Source organism: Ochotona curzoniae, unplaced genomic scaffold (assembly GCF_017591425.1).
Source record: "Ochotona curzoniae isolate NIBS_2020 unplaced genomic scaffold, NIBS_Ocur_1.0 contig_1, whole genome shotgun sequence".
Taxonomy (NCBI): Eukaryota; Metazoa; Chordata; class Mammalia; order Lagomorpha; family Ochotonidae; genus Ochotona; species Ochotona curzoniae.
This window is the reverse complement of record NW_024464918.1, coordinates 33,089,908-33,112,986: the sequence shown is the minus strand read 5'-3', so window position 1 is coordinate 33,112,986 and position 23,079 is coordinate 33,089,908. Positions and strand designations below refer to the sequence as shown.

Genomic DNA, 23,079 nt, shown 5'->3' with positions numbered 1-23,079 from the left:
GAAAATTCAACTCACTGGGCCTGATGCGGTAGCCTAGTGACTAAAGTCCTCACCTTGTATGTGCCAAGATCCCTTATGGGCACCGGTTCATGTCCCTGCTGCTCTACTTCCCATCCAGCTCCCTGCCTATGGCTTGGGAAAGCAGTGGAGGTCAGCCCAAAGCCTTGGGACCCTGTATCAGTGTGGGAGACTCAGAAGAAGCTTCTGGCTCCTGACTTCAGGTTGGCTCAGCTCTAGTCATTGCTGCCACTTGGGGGGTGAAGCAGCAGATGGAAGATCCCTCCTTCTCCATAGAGGGCACCTGAAGTGGAGGTTTGTTGTGGCTCCACTGTTGAAGTGTTTTCACTGTTTCAGTCCTGAAGGGCACCGTAGGCTCAGGTGTCTCCTAAACCCAGAGTTGGTATCTTGTTGAGAATGTATTGGGACACATCCAGAAAGGGCAGGTGCTGGTTGGCATACATGGCTTCTGTACTGAGACCACAGAACTCTGTTGGGCCCTGGAGCAGACAGTCTGTCCCCAGGCACTGGCTGCGGTGGGAGCTGTTAGTATCTCCCCCCTATCTGGGCACTGAGTCCCATGACAATCCTGGGATACCTTGCTGTCGGCTCCAGGTTTTAAAGAAGGGTGACAGAGGTAACCCCTCATCTGCCCAGGCGGGCATCGAGTGGGCCACACCTGACTGCACAGTGGTCAGGCCCTGCGCTGCCCTCCAGGTGCCTGTGGCTCCGGGGGAGGCTGGTGGGAGGGCCTGGTGGTAGAGCTCCTGGTGGAGGCTGGTGGTGGCCAGTGTGTCCCAGCGGGTGGTAGGTCTCCACCTGGTACAGGGACAGTCTGCAACCTCAGCATGGCCTCGGCAGAGGCTGTCAGGGTGTGCCCAGCCTGGCACTGAGTCCCATGACGCGGTCATGTAGTTCCTTGCTGTCTACCCAAGGTAGGAAGAGGAGTGAGAAAAGTGGCCCCTTGGCTGGGAGTGGCCCTAGGCTGGGGTCCGCACAGGTGCCTTGGTCATTAGGCTCCGTGACATTTCTGAGGTACGGGCCTTTCCTATTTAAGTGATGTGTATGGAAAGGAAGCCCTCCCTGCAGGGGGCACTGGCCAGGGGTGCTGGGCTTCGTTCCCACTCCCTCCCCTGCACGGGAGGCGTTTCTGCACGCTGGAGCTGCTTGGAGCTGGGAAGGGGCGACACAGGCACCAATTCACTCCCTGCTTGCTCCAGCAACTTTCTTTACTATGAGATGAAAGGGGCCCAGCTCTCTGTCCCTCGGAGACGTGAGCTCCCATGGCATGGTGGTGATCCGAGCTCACCGGGAGCTCGGGAACACATTGATTTTTGCATATTTGGGTGGCAAACGCTTCTCTAGGGGAGGTGCTGCTGTAAGATATTTTGACTCCCTGCTGTAGTAACTGCCATTGCATTTCCTGAGAGCTGGGAGTGTGGAGGGACTCATTTCCTTACTTCCTGTTCCTGGGGACGTGGCCACTTGAGGGCTCCGAGTCTTTGGAGTGCTTGGCTAGACTGGTGTCTTCAGTGTGATGTCAGCCTTGGCTCCTGTCTCTGAGCTTCCTGTGGTCCTGTTGTAGGGTTTTTGACCCAAAATACAGCAGCAACTTCGGTCCTTGCCTTGCGGGAAAGAAGAATTTTCATGCAGACAAAGTTTAGCTTGTAAAGTATGAGTTTTTTAGGAAAGAAAGAAAACTCGTGCCTTAGTGACCGGAGGGGCTCCTAGGGAGGAAAAACCCAGATCTCCTGCCATTGTGGCGGGAGGAAAAAAAAGAACCCGAGAAAATGGTGGAAATGGTGTCTTTTATGCACCGTCCTGGGGAGGGGTCTGCATGAATCACCCCCAAGGGCAAAAATAATTTTTACTGCCTTGCCCCAAAACAACAGGTGAGACCAGTACTTCCTTCGCAGACCCTGCAGGTAAGCTGAGATGGGCCATTCCCTTGACAGTGACCACAATGGGCCAGAGTGCTAGCTAAGGGATGGGTTTCAGAGGTTGATTTTAGGAAGCCCTGCTGTTTTGCATTTTAAAAGATAGTTTTGCCAGAGGGACACAATTAAACATCTTAAAGGTGGCTTCACCAGGGACCAGAAACCCCATAGCTGCCTGCTGTCCCTATGCTGTCCGGCCCCTCACACATGGAGGGTGGACTGCCCACGTGGGCCGTATTTGCAGATCAATGGACAATACATTATCATTTAACACGAGGATTTCCTCAATGTTATCATATTCTCGGTATAACTTTTTTATACCATTTTTTTAAAGGTTAATTTCTTTTTATTGAAAAGGCAGATTCCGAGAGAGAGCGCTCCTCTGTCCTCTAGTTCACTCCCCGACTGGCCACGACAGCTGGAGATGGGCAAGTGGGAAGGCAGGAGCCTGGAGCTTCCTTTGCTTCTCCCACGTGAGTGCAGGGGTCCGAGGTCCTGGCCCATTCTCCACTGCTTCTCCGGCACACTAGCAGGGAGCCACCTCACAAGTGGAGTAGCTGAGACTTGAACCGGTACCCAAATGGAATGCAGGCTCTGCAGGCGGAGCCTAACCTATTATATCACCATTATGTTTTTAAAAAATAATTGTGTTGAGGCCTATATAGTGGCTCATAGGCGTACGGCCTGGGAAAGCAGTGCAGGATGTCTCAAGTCCTGACCCCCTGCTCTTACACGGGGGACCAAGAAGTAGCTCCCGCCTTTGAATGGGCTCAGCTCTGGCTGTTGTGACTAACTGGGGCGTGAACCAGCAGCTGGAAGATCTTTCTGTCTCTCCTTCTCTGTGTAAATGTGTCTTTCCAATTAAAAATTTTTTTAATCTTTTTTTAAAAAGTCTAGTCGTTGACACACACAGCTGCTTGTTTCAGTTGACATTTGTCACATTTTGTCATTTGAAGATGCTCCTGGTGGGGTTTGTGGGGAAGCCAGGCCTGTGACGTGAGCACAATAGATATCCTCAGCCTTTTGTCCTTCCTAAACACAACAACAACAACCACACACACACACACGCACACACGCGCACACACACACACACACACACACACGCGCGCACACACACACACACACACACACGCGCGCGCGCGCGCGCGCACAGTTATGTTAGGATGCAGATCCATGCCGTTCGCACAGGACTGCTGGTGCTGCGGCCTGCTGCCCCCCCCCAGCCTGCTGCCCCACAGCCTGCTGCCCCCCCCGGCCTGCTGCCCCCCCAGCCTGCTGCCCCCACCCCCCCCCCCGGCCCGCTGCCCTCCAGCCTGCTGCTCCCCCAGCCTGCTGCCCTCCAGCCTGCTGCTCCCCCAGCCTGCTGCCCTCCAGCCTGCTGCTCCCCCGGCCTGCTGCCCCCCTCCCAGCCTGCTGCTCCCCAGCCTGCTGCCCCAGCAGGGTCAGGCTGTTTGCTGAGGGAGCTGTATAAAGAAGGCAAGAAAGCCACTGAGTCTCAGTTGAAGATGCTGCTTCCTGTCATTGCGAATGACACCCCCTCTGCTTTAGTTGGTATGTCTTTGAATCTGTGCCTGGGGAGAATATTTTTCCTCCATGAATATTGCATCTGTTTACTTAGATGAACTGGGGTTTAAAATGGAGAGCAGGCTTCTGTTGGCTTAGCCGCTGATTTCTCAAGGGAGTGTGAGGCCAGTGACGTGTGACGTCAGTGCGGGGGGTGACGTCAGGCCGGACGCTCCTGGGCGGGGGAGGGGGGTGACGTCAGGCCGGATGCTCCTGGGCGGGGGGGGGGGAGTGACGTCAGGCCGGACGCTCCTGGACAGGGGGCCGTGTGCAGAAGCAGGCCAGGCTCTGTGCTGTGGTCAAGGTGGCTGCCAGCCTTGGAACATTGCATAAGCAGTGAGCACCTGCGGGTGGCAAAGGAGCACCCAGTTCCTGTAGTGTCCTGGGCCCACACCCGGTGTGTATTAGAAGGTGGCACTGTGACCGCAGTACACAGGATTCCTGCTTCCCAGGCACGCATGCAATCCTTTGTGAATGTTGGCTCTACAAGGTGAAGACTCTTAGCAAAGCAGTGAAGGGCTCCCCACCCCTCCCTCAACCAGCCCTCCCCCCTTGGTCACTTATATAGCTTGCAGGTGAACCCCCACGATGCCGTGTTCTTGCTATGAGTGCCGTGTAGACCCGGCAACCAAGCACTGCTGTAGGGTTTTCGACCTCAAGTGTGGCAGCAACCTCAAGTCTTGTCTTGCAGGAAATAAGAATTTTCTTGCGGACACAGTTTAGTTTTACAACAAGATGTATTAGCAGGAAGGCGAAAAGACACTCCATCCTAGTGACAGGAGGGGGCTCCAAGAGAGAAAAGACCCATACCCCCTGCCATAGAGGCAGGCAGGAAGAAAGAAAAACCCCAGTTAATGGTGGGGATAGTGCCTTTTTTTTTTTTTTAAAGATTTATTTTTATTATTTTTTCATTGGAAAGGCGAATATACAGAGAGGAGAGACAGAGAGGAAGATCTTCCATCCGATGATTCACTCCCCAAGTGAGCACAACGGGCCGATACTATGCCGATCCGAAGCCAGGAGCCTCTTCCGGGTCTCCCACGCGGGTGCAGGTTCCCAAAGCTTTGGGCTGTCCTTGACTGCTTTCCTGGGCCACCAGCAGGGAGCTGGAAGGGAAGTAGGGCTGCCGGGATTAGAACCGGCGCCCATATGGGATCCCGGGCGTGCAAGGCGAGGACCTTTAACCACTTGCGCCACTGCGCCGGGCCCGGATAGTGCCTTTTAAAACTTCACTTCCAAGGAGTTTCACCATAAACAAAGGAAAAAAAGTCTTACCTGGTCTTGGGACAAAAAGCCCAAAAAAGGTGTCACTGGTTAACTTGCTCAGTCTCTAATGATAATGAGACCAGCTTGGCACTAACCCCTTGGCAGTGGCCTGGAGAGGGCGCTCTAGGTGGGGAACCGATACGCTAATTTCACCCTTGCATCTTGGGAAGTGTGTTCTTGATATTTTAAATATGCCCTGTCTCTTGGGAGAAAATGCTCTGGTAAATTTAAGACATGTGGAGTGGCCCGGTGCAGTGGCCCAGCATTCAAGTCCTCACCTTGAACGCACTGGGTGGGATCCTATATGGACGCCAGTTCTAATCCTGGCTGCTCCACTTCCCATCCAGCTCCCTGCTTGTGGCTTGGGAAAGCAGTCGAGGAAAGCCTTGGGACCCTGCATCCACATGCGAGACCTGGAGAAAGTTCCTGGCTCCTGGCTGTAGATTGGCTCAGCACCGGCCATAGCAGCCACTTGGGAAGTGAATCATCAGACAGAAGATCTTCCTCTCTGTCTCTCCCCTCTTTGTATATCTGACTTTGCAATAAAAATAAATCTTTTTAAAAAAATTAAGACATGGCAGAGAAAATACCCTTTTATATTAGAGAAGAATGACTCGGGGACCCAGAATACCCTGACTGCCTGCTACCCAGCCTGACTCCTCACTCAACCCCAGCCTGTCTTCACTGCCTCCTGGCTCCCTGTGGTTGGTGGTTCACTCTGGACACATTGGAGAAGAATGAAAATAACATGCAAGTCTCTTTTCTCACTTTGAAGCAGGGCAGGCTGTGTGAATTTGATGCAGTCAGAAAGATGGATAATTTCGGAACCGTTTTGCCTTTGAAGAGACATCATTAATGCATGCAGTAATACTTGTCATAGCCTCAGTGAAGTGTGAAAATACAGCTAATACAGCTTTCAAATAAGAGAGGGATGGCCTACAGCAGAAAGTAATTACAAAGACATTTTTACACTCCGGCCAGCTAGTGGACCTCCCTCCCTGGCCTGGACGCCTGTGTTCAGAAGCGTGCCAAGTACAGCGCATGCTGCACTGAGTTTCCGTTGACTCAACTTTCACCCTAATTAGGTTTATGAAGAAGCACGGTGCCAAATTGGACGCCAGAGCTGTTAGTCCATATGGAGTTCCTAAGATGGCATACATCACCTACTTTGGGAATAAGGTGCATGAGGTTTTATTTTCCATAGTCTTTGGAATAAAGACTTTTGAAAGTTCTCCATGGAGACACGTTCTCGTTTGCCCTTCGCACGGCGTCCACGTGGACTCCCCCGTCCCTGGCTCAGCCGGGACTTCCACGTGGTCACTTGAGGCTACATTTCCCTGCATCCTCGTTTGAAAAACACACAGGACAGTACCTGGGTCAAAATACCAGAATGACTGGATATCAGATAAGATCATGTGAGAGCTCTTTGTTTGCGTAGTCAGGAGACATTTTTATATCCCAGCCGTGGAGGCGAACAGGGCATGCTCTAATCTTGTTTGCATGCTTTCCCATCCATACCATAAATAAAATTCAAATAAATAAAATTCAGACACATAGTAGCTGCATATGCAAACACCCATTGTTTGACACCCAGAACTTAACCCGAGCTATCCAGAGATGAAACTGAGAATACTGTCCCATTCAAAGTGGGACCGACGGAAACACGATAGTTCAGAATGCATTTAACAAGGCATTTCCAGATGCATCCACTGCAAGCAATAGCAAGTTGTTGAAATGAAGAGGATCAGAAGAACCACGAAGATGTGCAGGTTCCTGGTGAAGACGGTAACATTCCTGAAATGAACATCGAGGTCCAACACAACACCTGTTAGAATCCTACCGGAATGATTGGAGAAAATTACCAAGCTGATCCCAGAATTCATCAGGAGTTGCTGAAACAGCCAAAAGTGTCAAAAAGAACGAAGTAGGAACACGCATACTTCCTGATTCCTAAAACCTTCTGGAAAGCAGCAGCAGGCCAGGCCTGCATGACGGAATGCAGGGAAGCTCCACGGTGAAGCCCGGGCTTAGGGTTAACACGCTCATTTACATGAACGGTGCCGAAGCTAGTGAGACTGACAGAATGTCGCCAAATGGCCTTCGGACAAGCAGACAGCAACATGAAAAAGAGCAAACCAGATTCAAACATCAAAATACATAGAAAACGTCAAATGAAGCAGGGGCATCCATGGGAAAATCTAAACTGTAACATTTTTAAAAAATTTGCGTTTAGGTATTTCTTTTTTTAAGATTTGCTTATTTATTTTTAATTGGAAACTCAGATTTACAGAGAGGAAAGACAGATCTTCTGTCTTCTGGTTCATTCCTCACGTAGCCACAACAGCCAGAGTCAAGCCAATCTGAAGCCAGGAGCTTCTTCCGGGTCTCCCAAGCAGGTACAGCGTCCCAAGGCTTTGGGCCGTCCTGGACTGATTTCCCAGGCCACAAGCAGGGAGCTGGATGGGAAGTGGGGCTACCGGGATACAAACCACCACCCATAGGGGATCCTGGTGAGTGTAAGGTGAGGATTTTAGCCACTAGGTTACCATGCTGGACCCTAAAACTAAAATTAAAAAAAAAATGAAGTTTAGGGATAAATCTTTATAACCTTAGATTTGGCCAGCTGGCTTACAGATTTTACATCAAAAATATAAATAGTATTGTAGGGTTTTTGACCCAAAGTATGGCAGGAACCTCAGTTCTTGTCTCACAGGAAAGAAGAATTTTTTTTTTAAAGATTTATTTTTATTATTTTTTCATTGGAAAGGCGAATATACAGAGAGGAGAGACAGAGAGGAAGATCTTCCATCCGATGATTCACTCCCCAAGTGAGCGCAACGGGCCGATACTATGCCGATCCGAAGCCAGGAGCCTCTTCCGGGTCTCCCACGCGGGTGCAGGTTCTCAAAGCTTTGGGCCGTCCTTGACTGTTTTCCCGGGCCACAGGCAGGGAGCTGGAAGGGAAGCGGGGCTGCCGGGATTAGAACCGGCGCCCATATGGGATCCCGGGCGTGCAAGGCGAGGACCTTTAACCACTTGCGCCACTGCGCCGGGCCCGGAAAGAAGAATTTTTGTGTGGACTGTTACGGGGTGCGGCCAGTGATATAGCACCAATGGGTCAATGGACCGTGGGCAAATGAAATATGGCTGTCCCCCCCCTGCCCCCGTCCTGAAGGTGGGGCTAACAGCAATGGAATGTTAATTCCATCCTCAGCCACTCCCCCACCACCACCTAGGGATTCGCTCCTGCCCACCTGTGACTCACCTGTGGCCTGAGAGGGGACATTACTGCATTGTCCTGTAACCACTCCCCTCACAAAGCCCCTTTAAAGGCCCACGAAGCAGGGGCTTGCTCTCTCTTTCTGGTCAAGTGCTTCCGTTGCTCTGTCACCTCAACTCTTGGCTGACCCAGGACAGGTCCCTGCTTAGATGGGACAATGGATATAGCAGTGTTGATTCTGGTCTGTGTACTATCAGGAGTTCCAGGAGAGGGGAGACCAAGCAGTGATGGCATGTGGACAGAGAAGCCAGGGAAAGCTGAATGTTTGCGGCTCTGTAAGTGTGTCCAGGTTGTTGGCTGAACGTCTCTTAGGGTAACTTCTGTTGTTGGGGAAGCTGGGACAGAGGTCGTCAGCTGAATGGATGGACTTGAGGGTGTTAACCACTTGTTCCCCTTTGGGTTATGTGTGGTTGGACTGCTGGATGGACTTGTGATGTGCTATTTCTAGCTTGCTCTGTTATCCCCAAGCTTGGTTAATAAAGACTCCTTCAGAAACCTTAGCCGTCTGGTGTGATCTCGCTCACACCCCGTAACATGGACAGTTTTTTTTTTAAGATTTATTTATTTTTATTGGAAAGGCAGATATAGAGAGAGGAGGAAAGACTGAGAGGAAGATCTTCTGTCCATTAATTCATTCTCCAAGTGGCCGCAACGGCCGGTGCTGCGCCGATCTGAAGCCAGGAGCCTGTAACTTCCCCCAGGTCTCCCATGTGGATGCAAGGTCCCAAGGCTTTGGCCGTCCTCGACTGCTTTTCCAGGCCACAAGCAGGGAGCTGGATGGGAAGTGGAGCTGCTAGGATTAGAACCGGCACCCATATGGGACCCAGGTGCGTGCAAGGCAAGGACTTTAGCCACTAGGCCATGGCTCCAGGCCCTGACACAGTTTAGTTTTAAAGCAAGATTTATTAAAAAAAAAAAAAAGCTGAAAAGAGAGACTCCCTTCCTAGTGACAGGTGGGGGCTTCAAGAGAGAAAGAACCCATGCACAAGGGGGTGTTGGCATCTTTTAAAACTCAAAGGAGTTTCTCCAAAAACAAAAGAAAATTCCTGGTTTCCACCGTACCTGGCTTTGAGACAGAAGGCCCAAAAAGGTGTTACTGGCTAATGTCCCCAGTCCCTTTTTTAATAATAGAGCACCAGTCTGACACTGCCCTCTTGACAATGGCCCAGAGACAGAATTGGGTGGGCGCTTATGTGGGACACTGATGTGTTGATGTCGCTCTTGCCTCTTGGGGAAGTGTGCTGGTACGTTAGACATGCACTGTTTCTTGGGAGAAACTGCTCTGGCGTATCCAAGACATGGTGGAGATACCATTTTATATTTGAGAAAAGATGACCTGGGGATCCACAATACCTTCTGCCTACTGCCCGGTCTGCCTCCTCACACCGCAGGAGAAAGTAGAAACGTATTGCACTTAGCCAAAATTAAAAACCTTTGTGCCTCAAAGCAGAGTGTCCAAGCGAGAGGCCAGCACACAGGAGGACTTGGAAGTTAGGGGTGTGCTAAGGAGCGGGAGAGCGCTCGTGTCGGCTCCTGGGCAGTGGTCCGCACGGCTGGGTCTGCGAGGAAGCTGGAGCAGCAGCTGACCCAGCCGTGCAAAGGGGCTGCAGACTGCGCATCAGCAAAAGGCAATCCTGAGCCCTCCCGGTGGGATCACACCCGACTCCCTCGGAGGCTTGAGTAATGCAGGGTGCTGGAGCAGGTATGCAGGGCCCCACTGCGCGGCCGCTGGCGGCCGGGATGCAGAATGATCCAACTTGCAAGTTCCTGAAACAGCATACATTATCATATGGCCTTAGTAACTCCTCTCCAAGGTATATCCTCAACACAAAGAAAATGTGTCTACTCCAAAATGAGCACTGTTGCGGGGTGCGCGCGAGATCACACCAGACGTGTCTAAGGTTTCTGAAGGAGTCTTTATTAACCAAGGTTGGCAATAATAGAGCATAGGAAGAGGAACATGTGCTGCAAAGAAAATGAACGTTTCTTTGATGAGTTCATGAGAGGCTCGCCCCGCCACCTGTGTCCCTCACAGGACGCTTTTATTGGCTTTTAAAACGCTGTTCCAAAGACAATGATTGAAGAAACAGTGTTGAAGATACATGCTGCACTACCGGCGCGCGCCACACGAGGGCGCCCCTGCACATACACGCAGACAGGGGCTGCTCACCGGTGTGGACAGCGCCTCCTGCCCTGGGGACTCCCTTCCCCATCACCCCCAGCCCGCCCCAGACTGCCTGTGCGGAGCCCTTCCGTGCCCCAGAGAGACTTTGGTTGTAGTTGCATTTTACATGAGCTTTTGACATTCTCTCGCATCAGACATATACAATTTGAAATGATAAAATCATGCTCTAGTTCGTTGCCAACACATTTGAACACCCAGGCATTTAGAGCCAATTACAAAGATTGATCCAGCAGGAGAAAAAATAATCTGTCCCTAAAAAGACGGCATCTCAAGAGCTATCTGTAATGAAAGGCCCACCTCAGAGCAAGTGCTGGTACCCATGACTTTATTAGGAAATTGCTCCAGCTGTCAGCGTTAGCATCAGGTTGTGGCCTAAAGGCAGCTCTTCCCCTCCTGCACACACGGACACTTCAGGAAGCAGCTTGACTTCCTGTGCTGTCAGTGTCTGTGTATGCGCCCGGTGCCGTCCAGAAACCCTGATGGTGTTGGGGCGCCACGCCCTGTCCCTCCGTGCGTCCACATCCATGCTTATTGTCTTCATAGCTGTTTCTCCAGATGAAGTCTGCATGCAAACTCGGCTTGTATTCTTCCTGCCACTCATTCTGAAACTCCCCTCACCTCTCACTCAACCTGCAGGAGCAAGCTCTTGCCCTGGCCCTATGCTATCAAGGGCTCCCTGCCCTGCCCTGCCTGCCTTAGGCTGGGCAGTGTCTCCCCAAAGAGAAGTGAACTCAGCAGCTGGCTTCTCAGGGGCTAGTTGGCTGCCACGGTCAGGGCACGGCCTGTTACGGCGAGAGGGTCAGCTGCTGATAGAGTGGGAACTGCCCGTCCGATCGTGGAAGGCTGCCCTAGACAGAGCCCGCCCTGCTTGTGCATTTTGAGCCAAGTCTCTCTGGATATTGCAAGAAAAGTGGTGGTGCTCATGACCGGTCGCTGCCTCGCATCTCCCTGTAGGCCATGCAGACCGATTGTCAGGGAAAGGGGAGAGGGGAGAGTGGCTCTTGTTCCAGGGCTGGGGAGAGGCTGCTCTGGCGTGGATTGCAGCCAGGGCAGCCCGAAGGACACAGTGACCGGAGAGGGTTGTGCAAAAGGAGGCAGCAGGGGTCCTGAGCTGCCAGGTCCATGCAGACTGGGTGGGGAGTGCTGTTGTTGCCACAGGGCTGGGTGAGGGGAGGGCAGTGGACATCACTTCACTGTAGGTTTTGAGGGTGGCAAAGGTGCCAGTGGCTGGAGTTCGGCCTGTAGCGCTATTCCACTCCCCAGATGGCTGCAACTGCTGGAATTGGGCCAGTTCCAGGCCAGGAGCTTCTTTCCAAGTCTCCCATGGGAGTGCAGGAGCCCAAGGACTTGGATCATCTTCCACTGCTTCCCCAGGCGCATTTGCAAGGAGCTGGATAGGAAGTAGAACAGCCAGGACTGCATTGCACACCCATGTGCATGCTGGAATCATGGATGGCGGCTTAACTCACTGTGTTCCAAAGGCTGCAGGATGTTGGCTCTCACACACCCCTCTTCCGACCCTTCCTCAGCTGCCCCAAGTCTCCAGGCACAGACACGACCGAGGCCTACAGCCTCGGAGCGCAGACCCAGGGCAGGCCTGACGCGGAGTCCTGAAGTACAGCCTAGGCCATCCTCCCCACAGTGCTGCTGGCCAGTGAGGAAAGGGGGCTGGAATGTGACTCGTCCACGGTCTCAGCTGGGATCGCAAACCTGGGACTTCCCCTCAGCTCCATCTACTCCAGGTCTCTTCATCCTCTGGTCTCCCTAGAGTGAGCACCCTGCACGTGTCTGCACTCCCAGTTAGGGAACTCTCGTCCCTGAGGGAATTGCTCAGGGCTGGCTCCCTTCCTGTGTGCCAGGATTTGTGGCATGCGGCAGTCCCTGTGTGGCATTCCTGAGTTTCCAGGCACTGGTGTGGCACTGTGTGCTAGACGTTCAGGGGCAGCGGGTACCCGTCCACAGGTCAGGCTGGGGAGGCTGAGCCTGGCAAGGCAGCTGGAGAAGGCATCCTTGCGTTTGTGCCAATGCAAGCTCTGCGAAGTGCCGTCCCGGTGTCTGATCTCCACCTAAAGGGGGTGCAGCTGGACTTGGTACAGGAGCTGCTAATTGCAAACACTCTGGGCGCATTGATCCAGAGCCGCTCTGATGAAGTAATTATTCACAACAGCACCTAGGAGGGCCGAGGGAGATTAGCGGGAAAGGGCCAGCTCCGGTCTCCATTTTTGAGAGGCCTCCCAGCCTGCTCACAGAGAGAACTGGAATCTAGCCCAGCTCTTTAATTACTTCAGAGGCACCAACGTTGAAATTAAATTCTGATTGTTTTCATAGTAGCTTCTGCTGGAGCCCTGCGCTGAGCATGGGTGAGGCCGCGAGGTCGGGCTGTGTGACAGGTGGGCTCTTTGTCCCACTAGCTCTTGGGCAGAAAGGTCTCTGTCCTGCCCAGGTGCAGTAGGCATTAGTTACCCAGCAGAGGCTTGCCGACAGCTGACAGACAGTGCTCGCATGCCGGCCGGGCGACAGGTGCTCCGCTGTGGCTTTGGCCAGCATCCCCAACACAGGGACACACTGCAGTGCTTGCTCTTGCTCTCACTCTTGCCCTCACCCTGTCTCAGGGATTAACACTGCAGCTTTGAAGCAAGCTGTGTTCCTAGCTCCACTTTCTAAAAGTCTGTATTTCTTTATGTAGAAAGCAGAGTGATACAGCATGGGGTGGTGGAAGAATGAGAGAGATCCATCTTGCCCCTGTTGAGTCATATCCCAGAGGCCCACAGCAGGCAGAGCCACGCCAGGGCCAGGCTCAAGCCGAGAGCCCATGTGGGCCGGAGCTGTGCCACAGTGCCCAGCCACCTGCTCTTCAGGTCACCTCCGTACAAGCTTTCATGCCTCTGCTCTCCCCTTGGCTAATCTGCAGAGTAGGGGTTTTGGGGTGTCATTCACTCAGCTCCCAGCATCATTCACAAAGCCCAGCCTGGAGCACCCATGGTTTCTGAGCCCCACCTCTTTCCCCTTCCTCCCCTCCTACCCCTCAGGGCTGGGCTGAGCCAAGTCCTAGGTAGCAGGTTCGTTAGGAAGCAGGATCTGTCTGTCCTGGGATGTCTGCCTGGCCCATAAGCAAATTCCGATGGATCTGAGGGCCTCCCTTGCCCCTGTGCCAGGCCTGCGGGCACTGCCAGGCAGTTTCCTTGTGTTACAGCAGGGCAGTATGGCACCTCCCTCCCCTCCCGAGTGGGTCCTCCACAGAGCTTCCAAGACTACGTCTGAATGCTGGCTGCTTTCAAATGCAGAGTGCCTCAAAGCCCCTTAAAGCCCGGATCTTTGGATGGAGGGGGAGAAGGCGCCTGGGTGGACAAAACCATCCACTTCCCTCCCAGGGCTGTGCACCTGCCGTGGAGACCGTGCTGGGCCTTATTTATACTTGCTCACTGTGCTTTGTTCATGTTTTCCAAACAGGAAAGGGCCCCTGGGAGGGCACCGAATTACCTGGGCCCTTCTTTGCTGCACGCTCTGCCCTCGCTGGGCAGTCACGTGCAATGGCATCATTCTTTTCTCTAATGAAGCCCCAGTAGCTGCACTGGTGACACGAAGCAGGCTGCTCCCCAAAGACCACCGCTCCTATACCAAAGCTAATGAAGGCAAGAGTCTCTCTCACTCCCCCTCTGCACTGCTGCTCTGCCTGCCGCCTTGGCAGAGCCGCCCCCTAGTCCAGAGCCTCACTTATCTGACTTTGCTGGACTGGGGTGCGGTCTGTTAACTGTGTGCGTTACTGGCGGCTCTGCATGGCCCGTCACACACACAGGGGTGGCCCCGTGACGTGAGAGCCTGGATTCGAATTCTCTTTGTACCATTCGGTAACTGTGAGGCGTCTTCGGAAATGGCCGCAGAGAATGTGTATTAGGGACCAGACAACATGTGGATGTCATTTTTTATACCCAAAATCATGTTTTCATTCCTTTTTCCATGAGGTTTATTAAGTATCCTCATACCTGACCTTGGGAGTTTGTATTCATTCCATAAAGTTTTCCCCATAAATAATGTTTGAAAAGCTACTGCATCCCAGTAAGTGCTAGAAACCTGGATGTGGAGATGGCAGAGCAGTTCACCGTGGCACTGACCCTTGTTGGTCTTAGAAGGGACACAGAAATGGCAACCTAGATCTCTTGGGTTTCTATAAAATAAGGAAGGGAAGATGTCATTCTTTGTATTACAAACATATCCTTGGGCTTAAGTATAACAGTGAGATATGGCAAGGGAGTCTCAGCTTTCTTGTGCCAGTTTGCAGCATGCATCTGACATAGGGTAAAATTTACAAAAGACAAGAGGGTTATTATATCCAGTCAATAGGGGTGTATTGAGAGCTTCGCCTATCATGCCAGAAACAGGTGCATCGGGTGCCTAGACAGATTTCTCCACAAGCTAGATGGACACTGAATATGAAACTGCAGGTGTGAGGAATCCAGTCTGAGGAGCGAGGCAGTGGGCACTCGTCAGAGGGCTGGTCCACTCGTGTGTGCTGTTCCAGGGTCTGAGGAGGTGATGGACATTGGTAAGGCACCCAGGATGGGTGTGTTGGTGGGGCCAGTCAGGCTGGAGACCCTAGGGGAGGAGGTTCTGGAAGGAAGCAGCAGCCAGGTCTTCAGGGAGTGGCTCCTGCCAACCATGTAGGTCACACCAGTTAGAACCTACAGAGTGCCTGGCTGTGGTGGCTGAAGCAGGAAAATGAGTTGAGTGTCCCTTTTTTTTTTTTTTAAGGATCACCTGACTGCTAGACAAATAAAGCGATGAAGGAGCAAGAGGAGACCAGTTAGGGAGCTGCAGCAGCTCCTCTCGTGGAGGCCGTGGTAGCCTCCTGAGCTAGAAGGGAAGGCGGTGGTGAGGGCGGCCCGGGTTCAAATCCGAGGAGAGAGAGAGAGGAGAGAGAGGAGAGGAGAGGAGAGGAGAGGAGAGGAGAGGGAGGAGAGGGAGGAGAGGGAGGAGAGGGAGGAGAGGGAGGAGAGGGAGGAGAGGGAGGAGAGGGAGGAGAGAGAGGGGAGGAGAGAGAGGAGAGGAGAGAGAGGAGAGAGAGGAGAGAGGAGGGATCACTGGTGTACATACCTGGCTGTTGGAAGATGTCTGCACACAATTAAATGTTGAGGGGCAGAATGGCAAGACAAGGCTGCTCCCACACATCCTGTGAGAGGTGCAGAATAAGCTAACAGACTGGTTCTATTCAAAATCACCACTCCCCAAATTAATGGGCAAATGCTACCCACTCTAAGAACACCTGGGAGTGTAAATTTACATTCCATTGTAACCAGCCCTTCACCCCACGTTTTCAGTTGTCCTTATGTTCCAAGTTTGTTAGTAATTCAAATAGTTTTCGGCTTTAAGCAAAATACTGTGGCCGTGAAGTGAAAGCGCCGCGACTGCTCTAGTTCTGTGCCTCAGCCTAAACAGAAGCCTTAGGAGACCACGGCTCCTTCTGCTCTCCAGGCTTCTGTGTCCATCAGTGAGCAGTCCAGCCCCCAGAATACAGCACAATTAGAAAGCAAGCTCACTTGGTGAGCCTTGGAAGGGTCAGCCTCAGTGGCAGTTACTCTAGAGGCCAAGAGTTAAGGTATGATTCCAAATACCCATGCTTGGGCCGGAAATTCAAGAAAAGGGCCTTCAGGAAATGCCGTTCTGGGAGGCCAGCTGCTGCCCCAAACGCTGACATTTCCTGCGCCCAGTGCAGTTCCCTGCTAACAAGCCTGGGAAAGGGGTGGATGGGGCTCAGGTACCTGGGTCTGTGCTACCCTCCTGGTGTTGGCCCATCCTTGGCTGTCCCCCACTGCCTCTCACTGCTCAGGAATGGAAGCTGTCACGCAAATGATATAAATCTGAAAGCTCAGAGACGTAGAAGCAGGTGAAATTGAAGAGCAGACATTAAGTAGTTTCAATGACTCCACTTCCTTTATTGCAGTGACCTCTGTACAAAGCAGCAACTGCAATATTCAAGGTTAAAACATTAGAAAAGCATCTGTGACAGTTATGGTACAGTATTATCAAAATATTCCATTTCAAACTTAGTAGGGAATCACCCACCAGAGCTCACATCTTTAAATTATTTCCATAGTCTTAAAAAAAAGTCAGAAAGCATATAAAAAGAATGCAAAAGGCAACCTAGAATACAAATGAAACAATGTAACAAATAAATATCTGATTTAATTAACTGTTAATCAGCTTCACATCGCCCTTCTCTCCCAAACCACTGACCAGTTTAGGAATAATGACTGCCCGGTGCCCTTATCACCAGTGATTACAACTAACAAAATTTGGCATTAATCAGAATTGAGCATGAATGAAACAGAATAGCTTCAAACTACCTAGCTTCTCAAGGAATTACTAGAATTTATTCAAGCACTCCAACCACCTTGAAAATGTCTGACACGGTGTTTAGTGTTCAAAGTAATGCTTCTGTTGAAGTGGAAAGCTTCTTACATTATTTCACAGACAATATTACCCTCCCCACCTTATGCGTATTTAGATATCTTATGTACTTTATACAGGCATCTATGATGCATGACATCTGGTTCCTGCAGTACAGATTACAATGTTTTCCTGAATGGGAAAAAATCTTAAAAAAAAAAATGTACCTCTGCACATTTCCAATAGCAGCACATAGCCAGGCCCTGTTCCCCACCCCTGTAAGTCTGCACTGGTCACTGAGTAGTAACACGTTTCTACTGCCTTTCCCACCCCAACATTGCAGGTCAGCAATAGATGCAGCAATGCTGGGAGCTGTGTAGTAGGGAAGATGTTTAGGATGATTTTCTTTTCTTCAGTACTCTGAACTCAGTTTTCAAATGTCCAATTTAGATGCTCTTCATACACACACAGCCCAAACACGGCAGCAAGGAAAACAATCGCCCTGTCAAGATTCCCCAAAACCTGTAGGAAGTCTCCGTGGCTGGAGCCGGCCCCACATGGACGGCAGGCGATCCTCTCGGCAAGGCCTCCTCGCTGCCCGGGGACTGCTGGGAACGCCCACACAGCTGTGTGTGCCCGTGACACCTCTGCCAGTCTCTGTCAGCCCGTTTACCGAAACGGCAACAGAATGTCCTGGATCCTGATCGCTTTAAATTAGAAAACATCAACAACGTAAGTTTGACTGTATATACACATATGCACACGCACATACACGTTCAGGTGTGTACACATAAATCCCTTGAAATGTTTAAGAAAATCCTTCCTTAAATAAAAGCAGACTTCACATTGCTAGCTGCATCTAAAGCTTCAGTAAGAGCACATGTGCACTAGTAGACTATGATGTCAGAACAGACAGATCCAAAGCATAAACTGGCAGTTTTCCTTAACACAAGTTTTAAAGTATTAAGAATGGATTAAATTTAAATGTTCTGAACAATCTGTTCAAACCTGAGTGTATTAAGACCAAGTGTACTTGACAAATGAAGTAAGCCTAAAAACATGTCACGAAGAAACCGGTGGTCCATTTAACCATTTGATGAAACATTATTGTAATGGTTTAAAAAGGATGGTACAATATAGTGAAATTCCACATAGTATTTATTAAATGACACTGCTTTGTCTAAATTGTCTTCCAAAAAATCTGTTAACATTTCTTAAAAATAAAATCCCTCAGATTTGAGGGGAAGTCTAAATGAGGACAGATTAGACAGTAATGACATTTGACTTTTTAGCATGAGGGGCAGTAGATGAATCTGCAAACTTGTCTAAGGGCTCAGGAAATAGCGAAGATAAAAACGCAGCCAATCAGAAGGGTTGCTTTTTTCCCTAACCTGCATATGCTAAACCTAACTGTCAGGTCACCTTTTGAGTCTCTCCCCCAGTTGTCATTTACCTGCCCTAAATCTTACCTTTACTGTCCAACAGACAGGTTTACAAAAATTCTAGAAAACATAACACTACTCAACACTATTTGGGCAACGAAGGTTGGAAGCAGTGTCCATCTTAAGGTGGCAAGGATGGGAAATAAAATAGCAGAAGGCATGGTTTGACATTCTATAAATTTATAAAAGAGCATATGTGGATGAAATTTGGTTAATTTCAGAAGGCACCTCAAGGCTAAAGGCTTTTTTGTACTCATTTTGTCAATCAAAAAAAAAAAAAAAAAACCACACACTTTATTGCTATTCAAGTAGCAAAGGAAAACTTTACTCTCATGAACTTGAGCTCAGCCACAAAGAATCACTGTTCATGAACATTGAGATATGGAAGTGACCAGAACTGAAGTCTCCATCCACTCGTCAATGGAGCAACTTCTCTGTGCTATCAAATCAATGAAATAGTGAAATTGAAAAGTCACTGTTTGCCCCCAGGATGTGAGCGTGTCGCTGTAGAGTTCCGTTGCTTCCCTCGGGCTGTCCGCTGCGTGGCACACTTAGGAGTAGAAGGTAAGGACACTCTGATGATTCCCACGGACAAGGAGGATGGGTGGCAGGTCTTTAGACAGGGCTTCCAACCAGGCCATGTAGAGGGCACTAGACACAGCACCTTTGCGGGCAACTGGCAGACTCCTGGCACCAGAAAGAAAAGGGAGTCAGTGGTGTATAGAGTAACAAATCGAATCAATAATTACATGCTGTACATAATGGCAACTCTTTCTATTTGTCAGTCTCCATGAAAGATTTTTTTTAAATCCCCTCTAAGAATAGCAAATAAAAACTTCTACACATGGTAATTAATTTAGCAACTAACAGTAAATCTGTGAGATTTTCCCTCCTGGAATAGTGATGGGATTCAGAAATCAAAACTTTAAACACGTATTAATGAAACATGAATCCAATGAACTGCTTTTTGTGCATGGCAGTCCACTGAGGGAGGTCTCTAAGGTCTTAGCACCTTTTACTAATACTTGGTCTTCAGAGCGCATTACGTGGCCTGGTTCTGCAGGTCTATAGGTAAGGACACAAGCCCCATGCCTGAGCCCATCAGAGCTCAGGTAACAGAGGCAGGCCACTGCACATACTCTTAACACCAAAACTGGGGGCTTTCCTCTTGAAGGCTGGCCGCCTTCTGATGCTGTGTGGGAGGTGTCTGTCTATACTAAGTCTTGCTTTATAGGCTAATTGTGCACATGAAAATTCTTGGGTGTGAGGCAAGAGTCGAGGTTGCTTTCATCTTATGTGAAATTCCCTACCCACTTTTGATGCTGTGGCTCAGAAGGAACTCCAACATCACTTGGATGCAGTTTGCGTTTGACTCCAGCCACGTTGGATCATTTTGGTGGACGGTGAGTAAGCCGACTGCTCTCGCTTCTGGTGTTCAGACTCTAGAAGGTCTTTGAGTAATTGTGGAATTCAGGTTGGAGCCACACTCTGGCATCTTTCAGAGGGCTCCACGATCTGACCCCAAGATGTGACAGCTCCAAATCTACAATCTGTTTTTCCTTCTACATTGATCGATTTGCTGGAGAAACTGGGCAGAGTTTGGGCAGAGGCTGCATGCCTCAGTCAATCTCCAATCTGCCCCAGACCCTGACAAGTCGTCCTCCTCTTTCACTGCTACAATCTCCGTTCCCACAAATTTGGACTCCTAGCCAAACTGGTCAGTATTTGCCACATATCTCCTTCTGTGTCAGAGCTTTAATTCTCTTACAGACAGGTTGCCTTTCCATCCTAAGATCGATCCCCATGGGGTCTGGGCTTAATGAAGGCAGGTCCCCAGTAACTTCTTCCTTCTTTGGTCAGGCGCTGTGGCCTACGTCTCTGAAGATGCTTACTGGGGAGCATCTTTATTCCCCTACATTTCTTCATCCCTGCATCCACCCTAGTCATCAACCTAGGCAGTAGCAAGAACTGGCACCCTCTCTCAAACTCAATACTTTTGTTAAGATTCTTGACAGGAAGGCTCATTGCTGAATTGTCACAGCTCTTTCAGTAGCAAGGATAACTATGTCTGATCAGACAGAGGTCCAGTTCTGACAAACATACCCTAGGTTACAGGCATGGAAGCAACCGTGGGTACTCTGAGCTAATCCCACCTTCCTTGTGGGCTTAGGGACACACTTGGACATCACACGCAGCCATGGAGTTTTGAGAGATGTCTCAAACTCTGAAGAGAAAAAAATTGAAGGGTACTTCTGTTTTTAGCTTCACTGCAGATGGAAAACAGACCATCTACAGTTGGCATACTATTGGGTTGTAGTGTTAGACATCGGGATTCCCATGATCCCTAGAGCTTAAACAAAAACACTCCATATTTTTCTGCTCTACTGCAGAGCTTGCTTCCAAGCTCGGGGATGTAGAGTCTAAATGGACTCAACTAGATAGCCTTACAGCTGCACTGGCCCTCCCAAAGGGTGGACCATACAGCATCCTTTCTGGAATCTGCCATCTCCCTTCCCTGTTCTGTCTTGCTTTCAGCCGGGGTCTCTTGGCTGCACACTTGCAGGCACACTCGGAAACATCTAGCAGGAGAGGGAATACCTGAGTACCACTGGCTGGACCTGTCTCCCCACCTAAGCCAGAGAAAGGCTGAAGGCCTACCCCTGCTAACTTGGGCACATTTGTTCCCATCCCTGCCGTTTATACTAGCTTTTTCCTTTGGCTCTTGGTTATAGGAATAGGATTCTCTGCCTCTCCATCTCATGGTGTATTTTATCATCATGAGTAATGGGTTCAGGTACTGAATCAATGTTCTGTGCTACGGAACTGACAGGAAATGGGAGTATGTCATAGGAAGTCTGCTGCCATTGTTGAGCTTTGAAAGACTATTTTTAATGTTGATCAGATCTGGCCCACACTGTGTGTTAAAATGTCAACTGATTTGGGCCTCAAGTAATTCTTCAAAGTTATAAACCAAGTCTCTTAAAACTAGACTTGCATGTGGATGCCTGGAACAAGAAACTCAATTGATAGAATATACCTTTAAACTTTTTACATAGTGCCAGTATTTACTGGTCAGGAAGTATTTTAACACTGTAAAATTGTTCCAAGTTATGGGATAACTATGCTAATTCTCTAAGATTTATATTTTCATTCTGGTGACAAATCACATAGTTTTTGTATCCTATTAAAGCAATCTTTGCATTTGCGGTCTCATTAGATTCTCACTGCTTAAAAGCAGCGGAGTTTAAATATGTACTTATTTTCCTATGGTTAAGCCTTCCTGGCATCCTTGACGGGCATTCAGAAACTCCACAGTTCCAGATACTTTGACATTTTCCAGCTGAGGCCCCCTAGAGATAACAAGGGATGCATCTCTCATCTTGTAGACAACATCAATTTGGATACTGCAGATGTGGTCAAGATGAGAAGTACTAAATGTTAAGTTGCAATACTATAGAACACTGCTAGAAATGCCCGTTACAGAAGTCTAATGACCTTTTAGTGCTGTTACCGTAATGAAAATGGTCCAGAGGTGGTTACAAAACACTGTGTGGAAAAAGATACCTCTTGTTGATTAATAACTTGTAATTCTAAGCATGGATGTTTCATCCTCTAGGCTCCAAAGAACCTTCTGAGACTTCTATTCAGTACTCTGGGAGAGCTCGGTAAGCAGATAAATCCACAATTTAACAGGAAATGACAGGTTTTAACTGAGAATGTATGGTTAACAAAGAATAGGATGTAATTCTAAATGGCTGATGTTAATTTCAAAAGTATTTAAAGACTTTATGAAGCTATTACTGAAACTGTTTTATTGTCCTGTCCTTTAAGGCAAGGACACATTGTTTATGTGGCATAAGTTATCAAGAGATCTATTTTAATTGACTTGTACATAAAAAAAGTTCATAAATTAAGACTGCTAAATGAACACAGGATCTTTTGGTTTGCATGACCTTAGCAAATCCCTGACTGATCAGGGGCACAGGAAACCCCTTACCTTCTAATCAATACTCCACAGGCCCCATCTCTGTAGACCAGGTGATTTATAACCCACAGATAGGGCTCCAGAGACTTAGCACTGGGACCTAAGAGCAGCAGGGAGCTCTCCGGGTGCTTCTGCTGCACGTGCAGTGGACTAGTGGGCTGTCCAAGACCTGCAAGGTCACATGCCTAACTTACACCCAGCAGAGCTCGCTGGAGACGTGACTCCCCGGAAAGGCTGACAACTCCGGGGTCAGCCATTTCCTAGGGATCTCCATCACAGGCTCCAGTGACACATCGGGTCACCACTCAGGAGTCCTGGGTGGTCCTCACAGTGGAAGAAAAGCCTAAAAACTTTCTTCTGGACAGCGGACAGCAACTGTTCTCTGTCCTTTACACTGGCATTGGGTTCCCTTTTCTGTTAGGCTACAACTACTTCAACAGTGTTTCCTAAACTCCAAATTAGCTCAGATGAAGGCTTCTTATATCAATCCAGAAGTTCCTGGAGCATCCAGGGGCAAGTGGAGCCAAATGAACTGCTCCCACTGGACCACAGGATCTCTGGCTGGGCTCCCTCTCAGGACTTCACGTACTCTGTGCCTGATCAATTCCTGGGGTTCGCTCTTTGCCAAGTGTCACTGTAAGTTGTAAGAAGTATGGAGCTACTTCACGGCTGGCTCCTCACTGCCTTCAGGTGTATACGCGTCTGTGAAATCTTGCTAAAGCGCCAGAACTGTGTTGCCATCTGCAATGAGTTGTGTATGTCCTATAACAAAGTATTAGGGACTGTGCTTTATCTTCTAGGCTATATGCATTCTTCAGACCCCGAGGCTTTGCAGCACTTCAGTGATTTTTATCTGGTTTTACTTTACCAATCTCCTACCTGGATTAGAAAACTGCCTTAGCACTTTCAAAATTCACAATAGTTTGTTAAATTAAAATGCGTCAGACATTTGAACTTTATCAAGTATTCCACATTGAGGTTTTCACCTGGGCTCTTTTAAACTCTAAATTGGAAGAGATTATAATTGCCTTCTGCCTTAT

At 49.5% G+C, this 23,079-nt stretch overlaps 1 protein-coding gene across 2 annotated transcripts in view; it reads right to left on the bottom strand.

Annotated features, from left to right (window-relative positions):
* Positions 1-16,134: 16,134 nt before the first annotated feature.
* SLC12A2 (solute carrier family 12 member 2) overlaps positions 16,135-23,079 on the bottom strand; it is a 71,331-nt gene continuing 64,386 nt past the window's right edge. For both annotated transcript variants that reach the window (XM_040970382.1, XM_040970309.1), the window contains one exon: positions 16,135-18,741. In XM_040970382.1, coding sequence (XP_040826316.1) covers positions 18,606-18,741 — 136 coding nt within the window. In that variant the 3' untranslated portion in view covers positions 16,135-18,605. The remainder of the gene's footprint in view (positions 18,742-23,079) is intronic.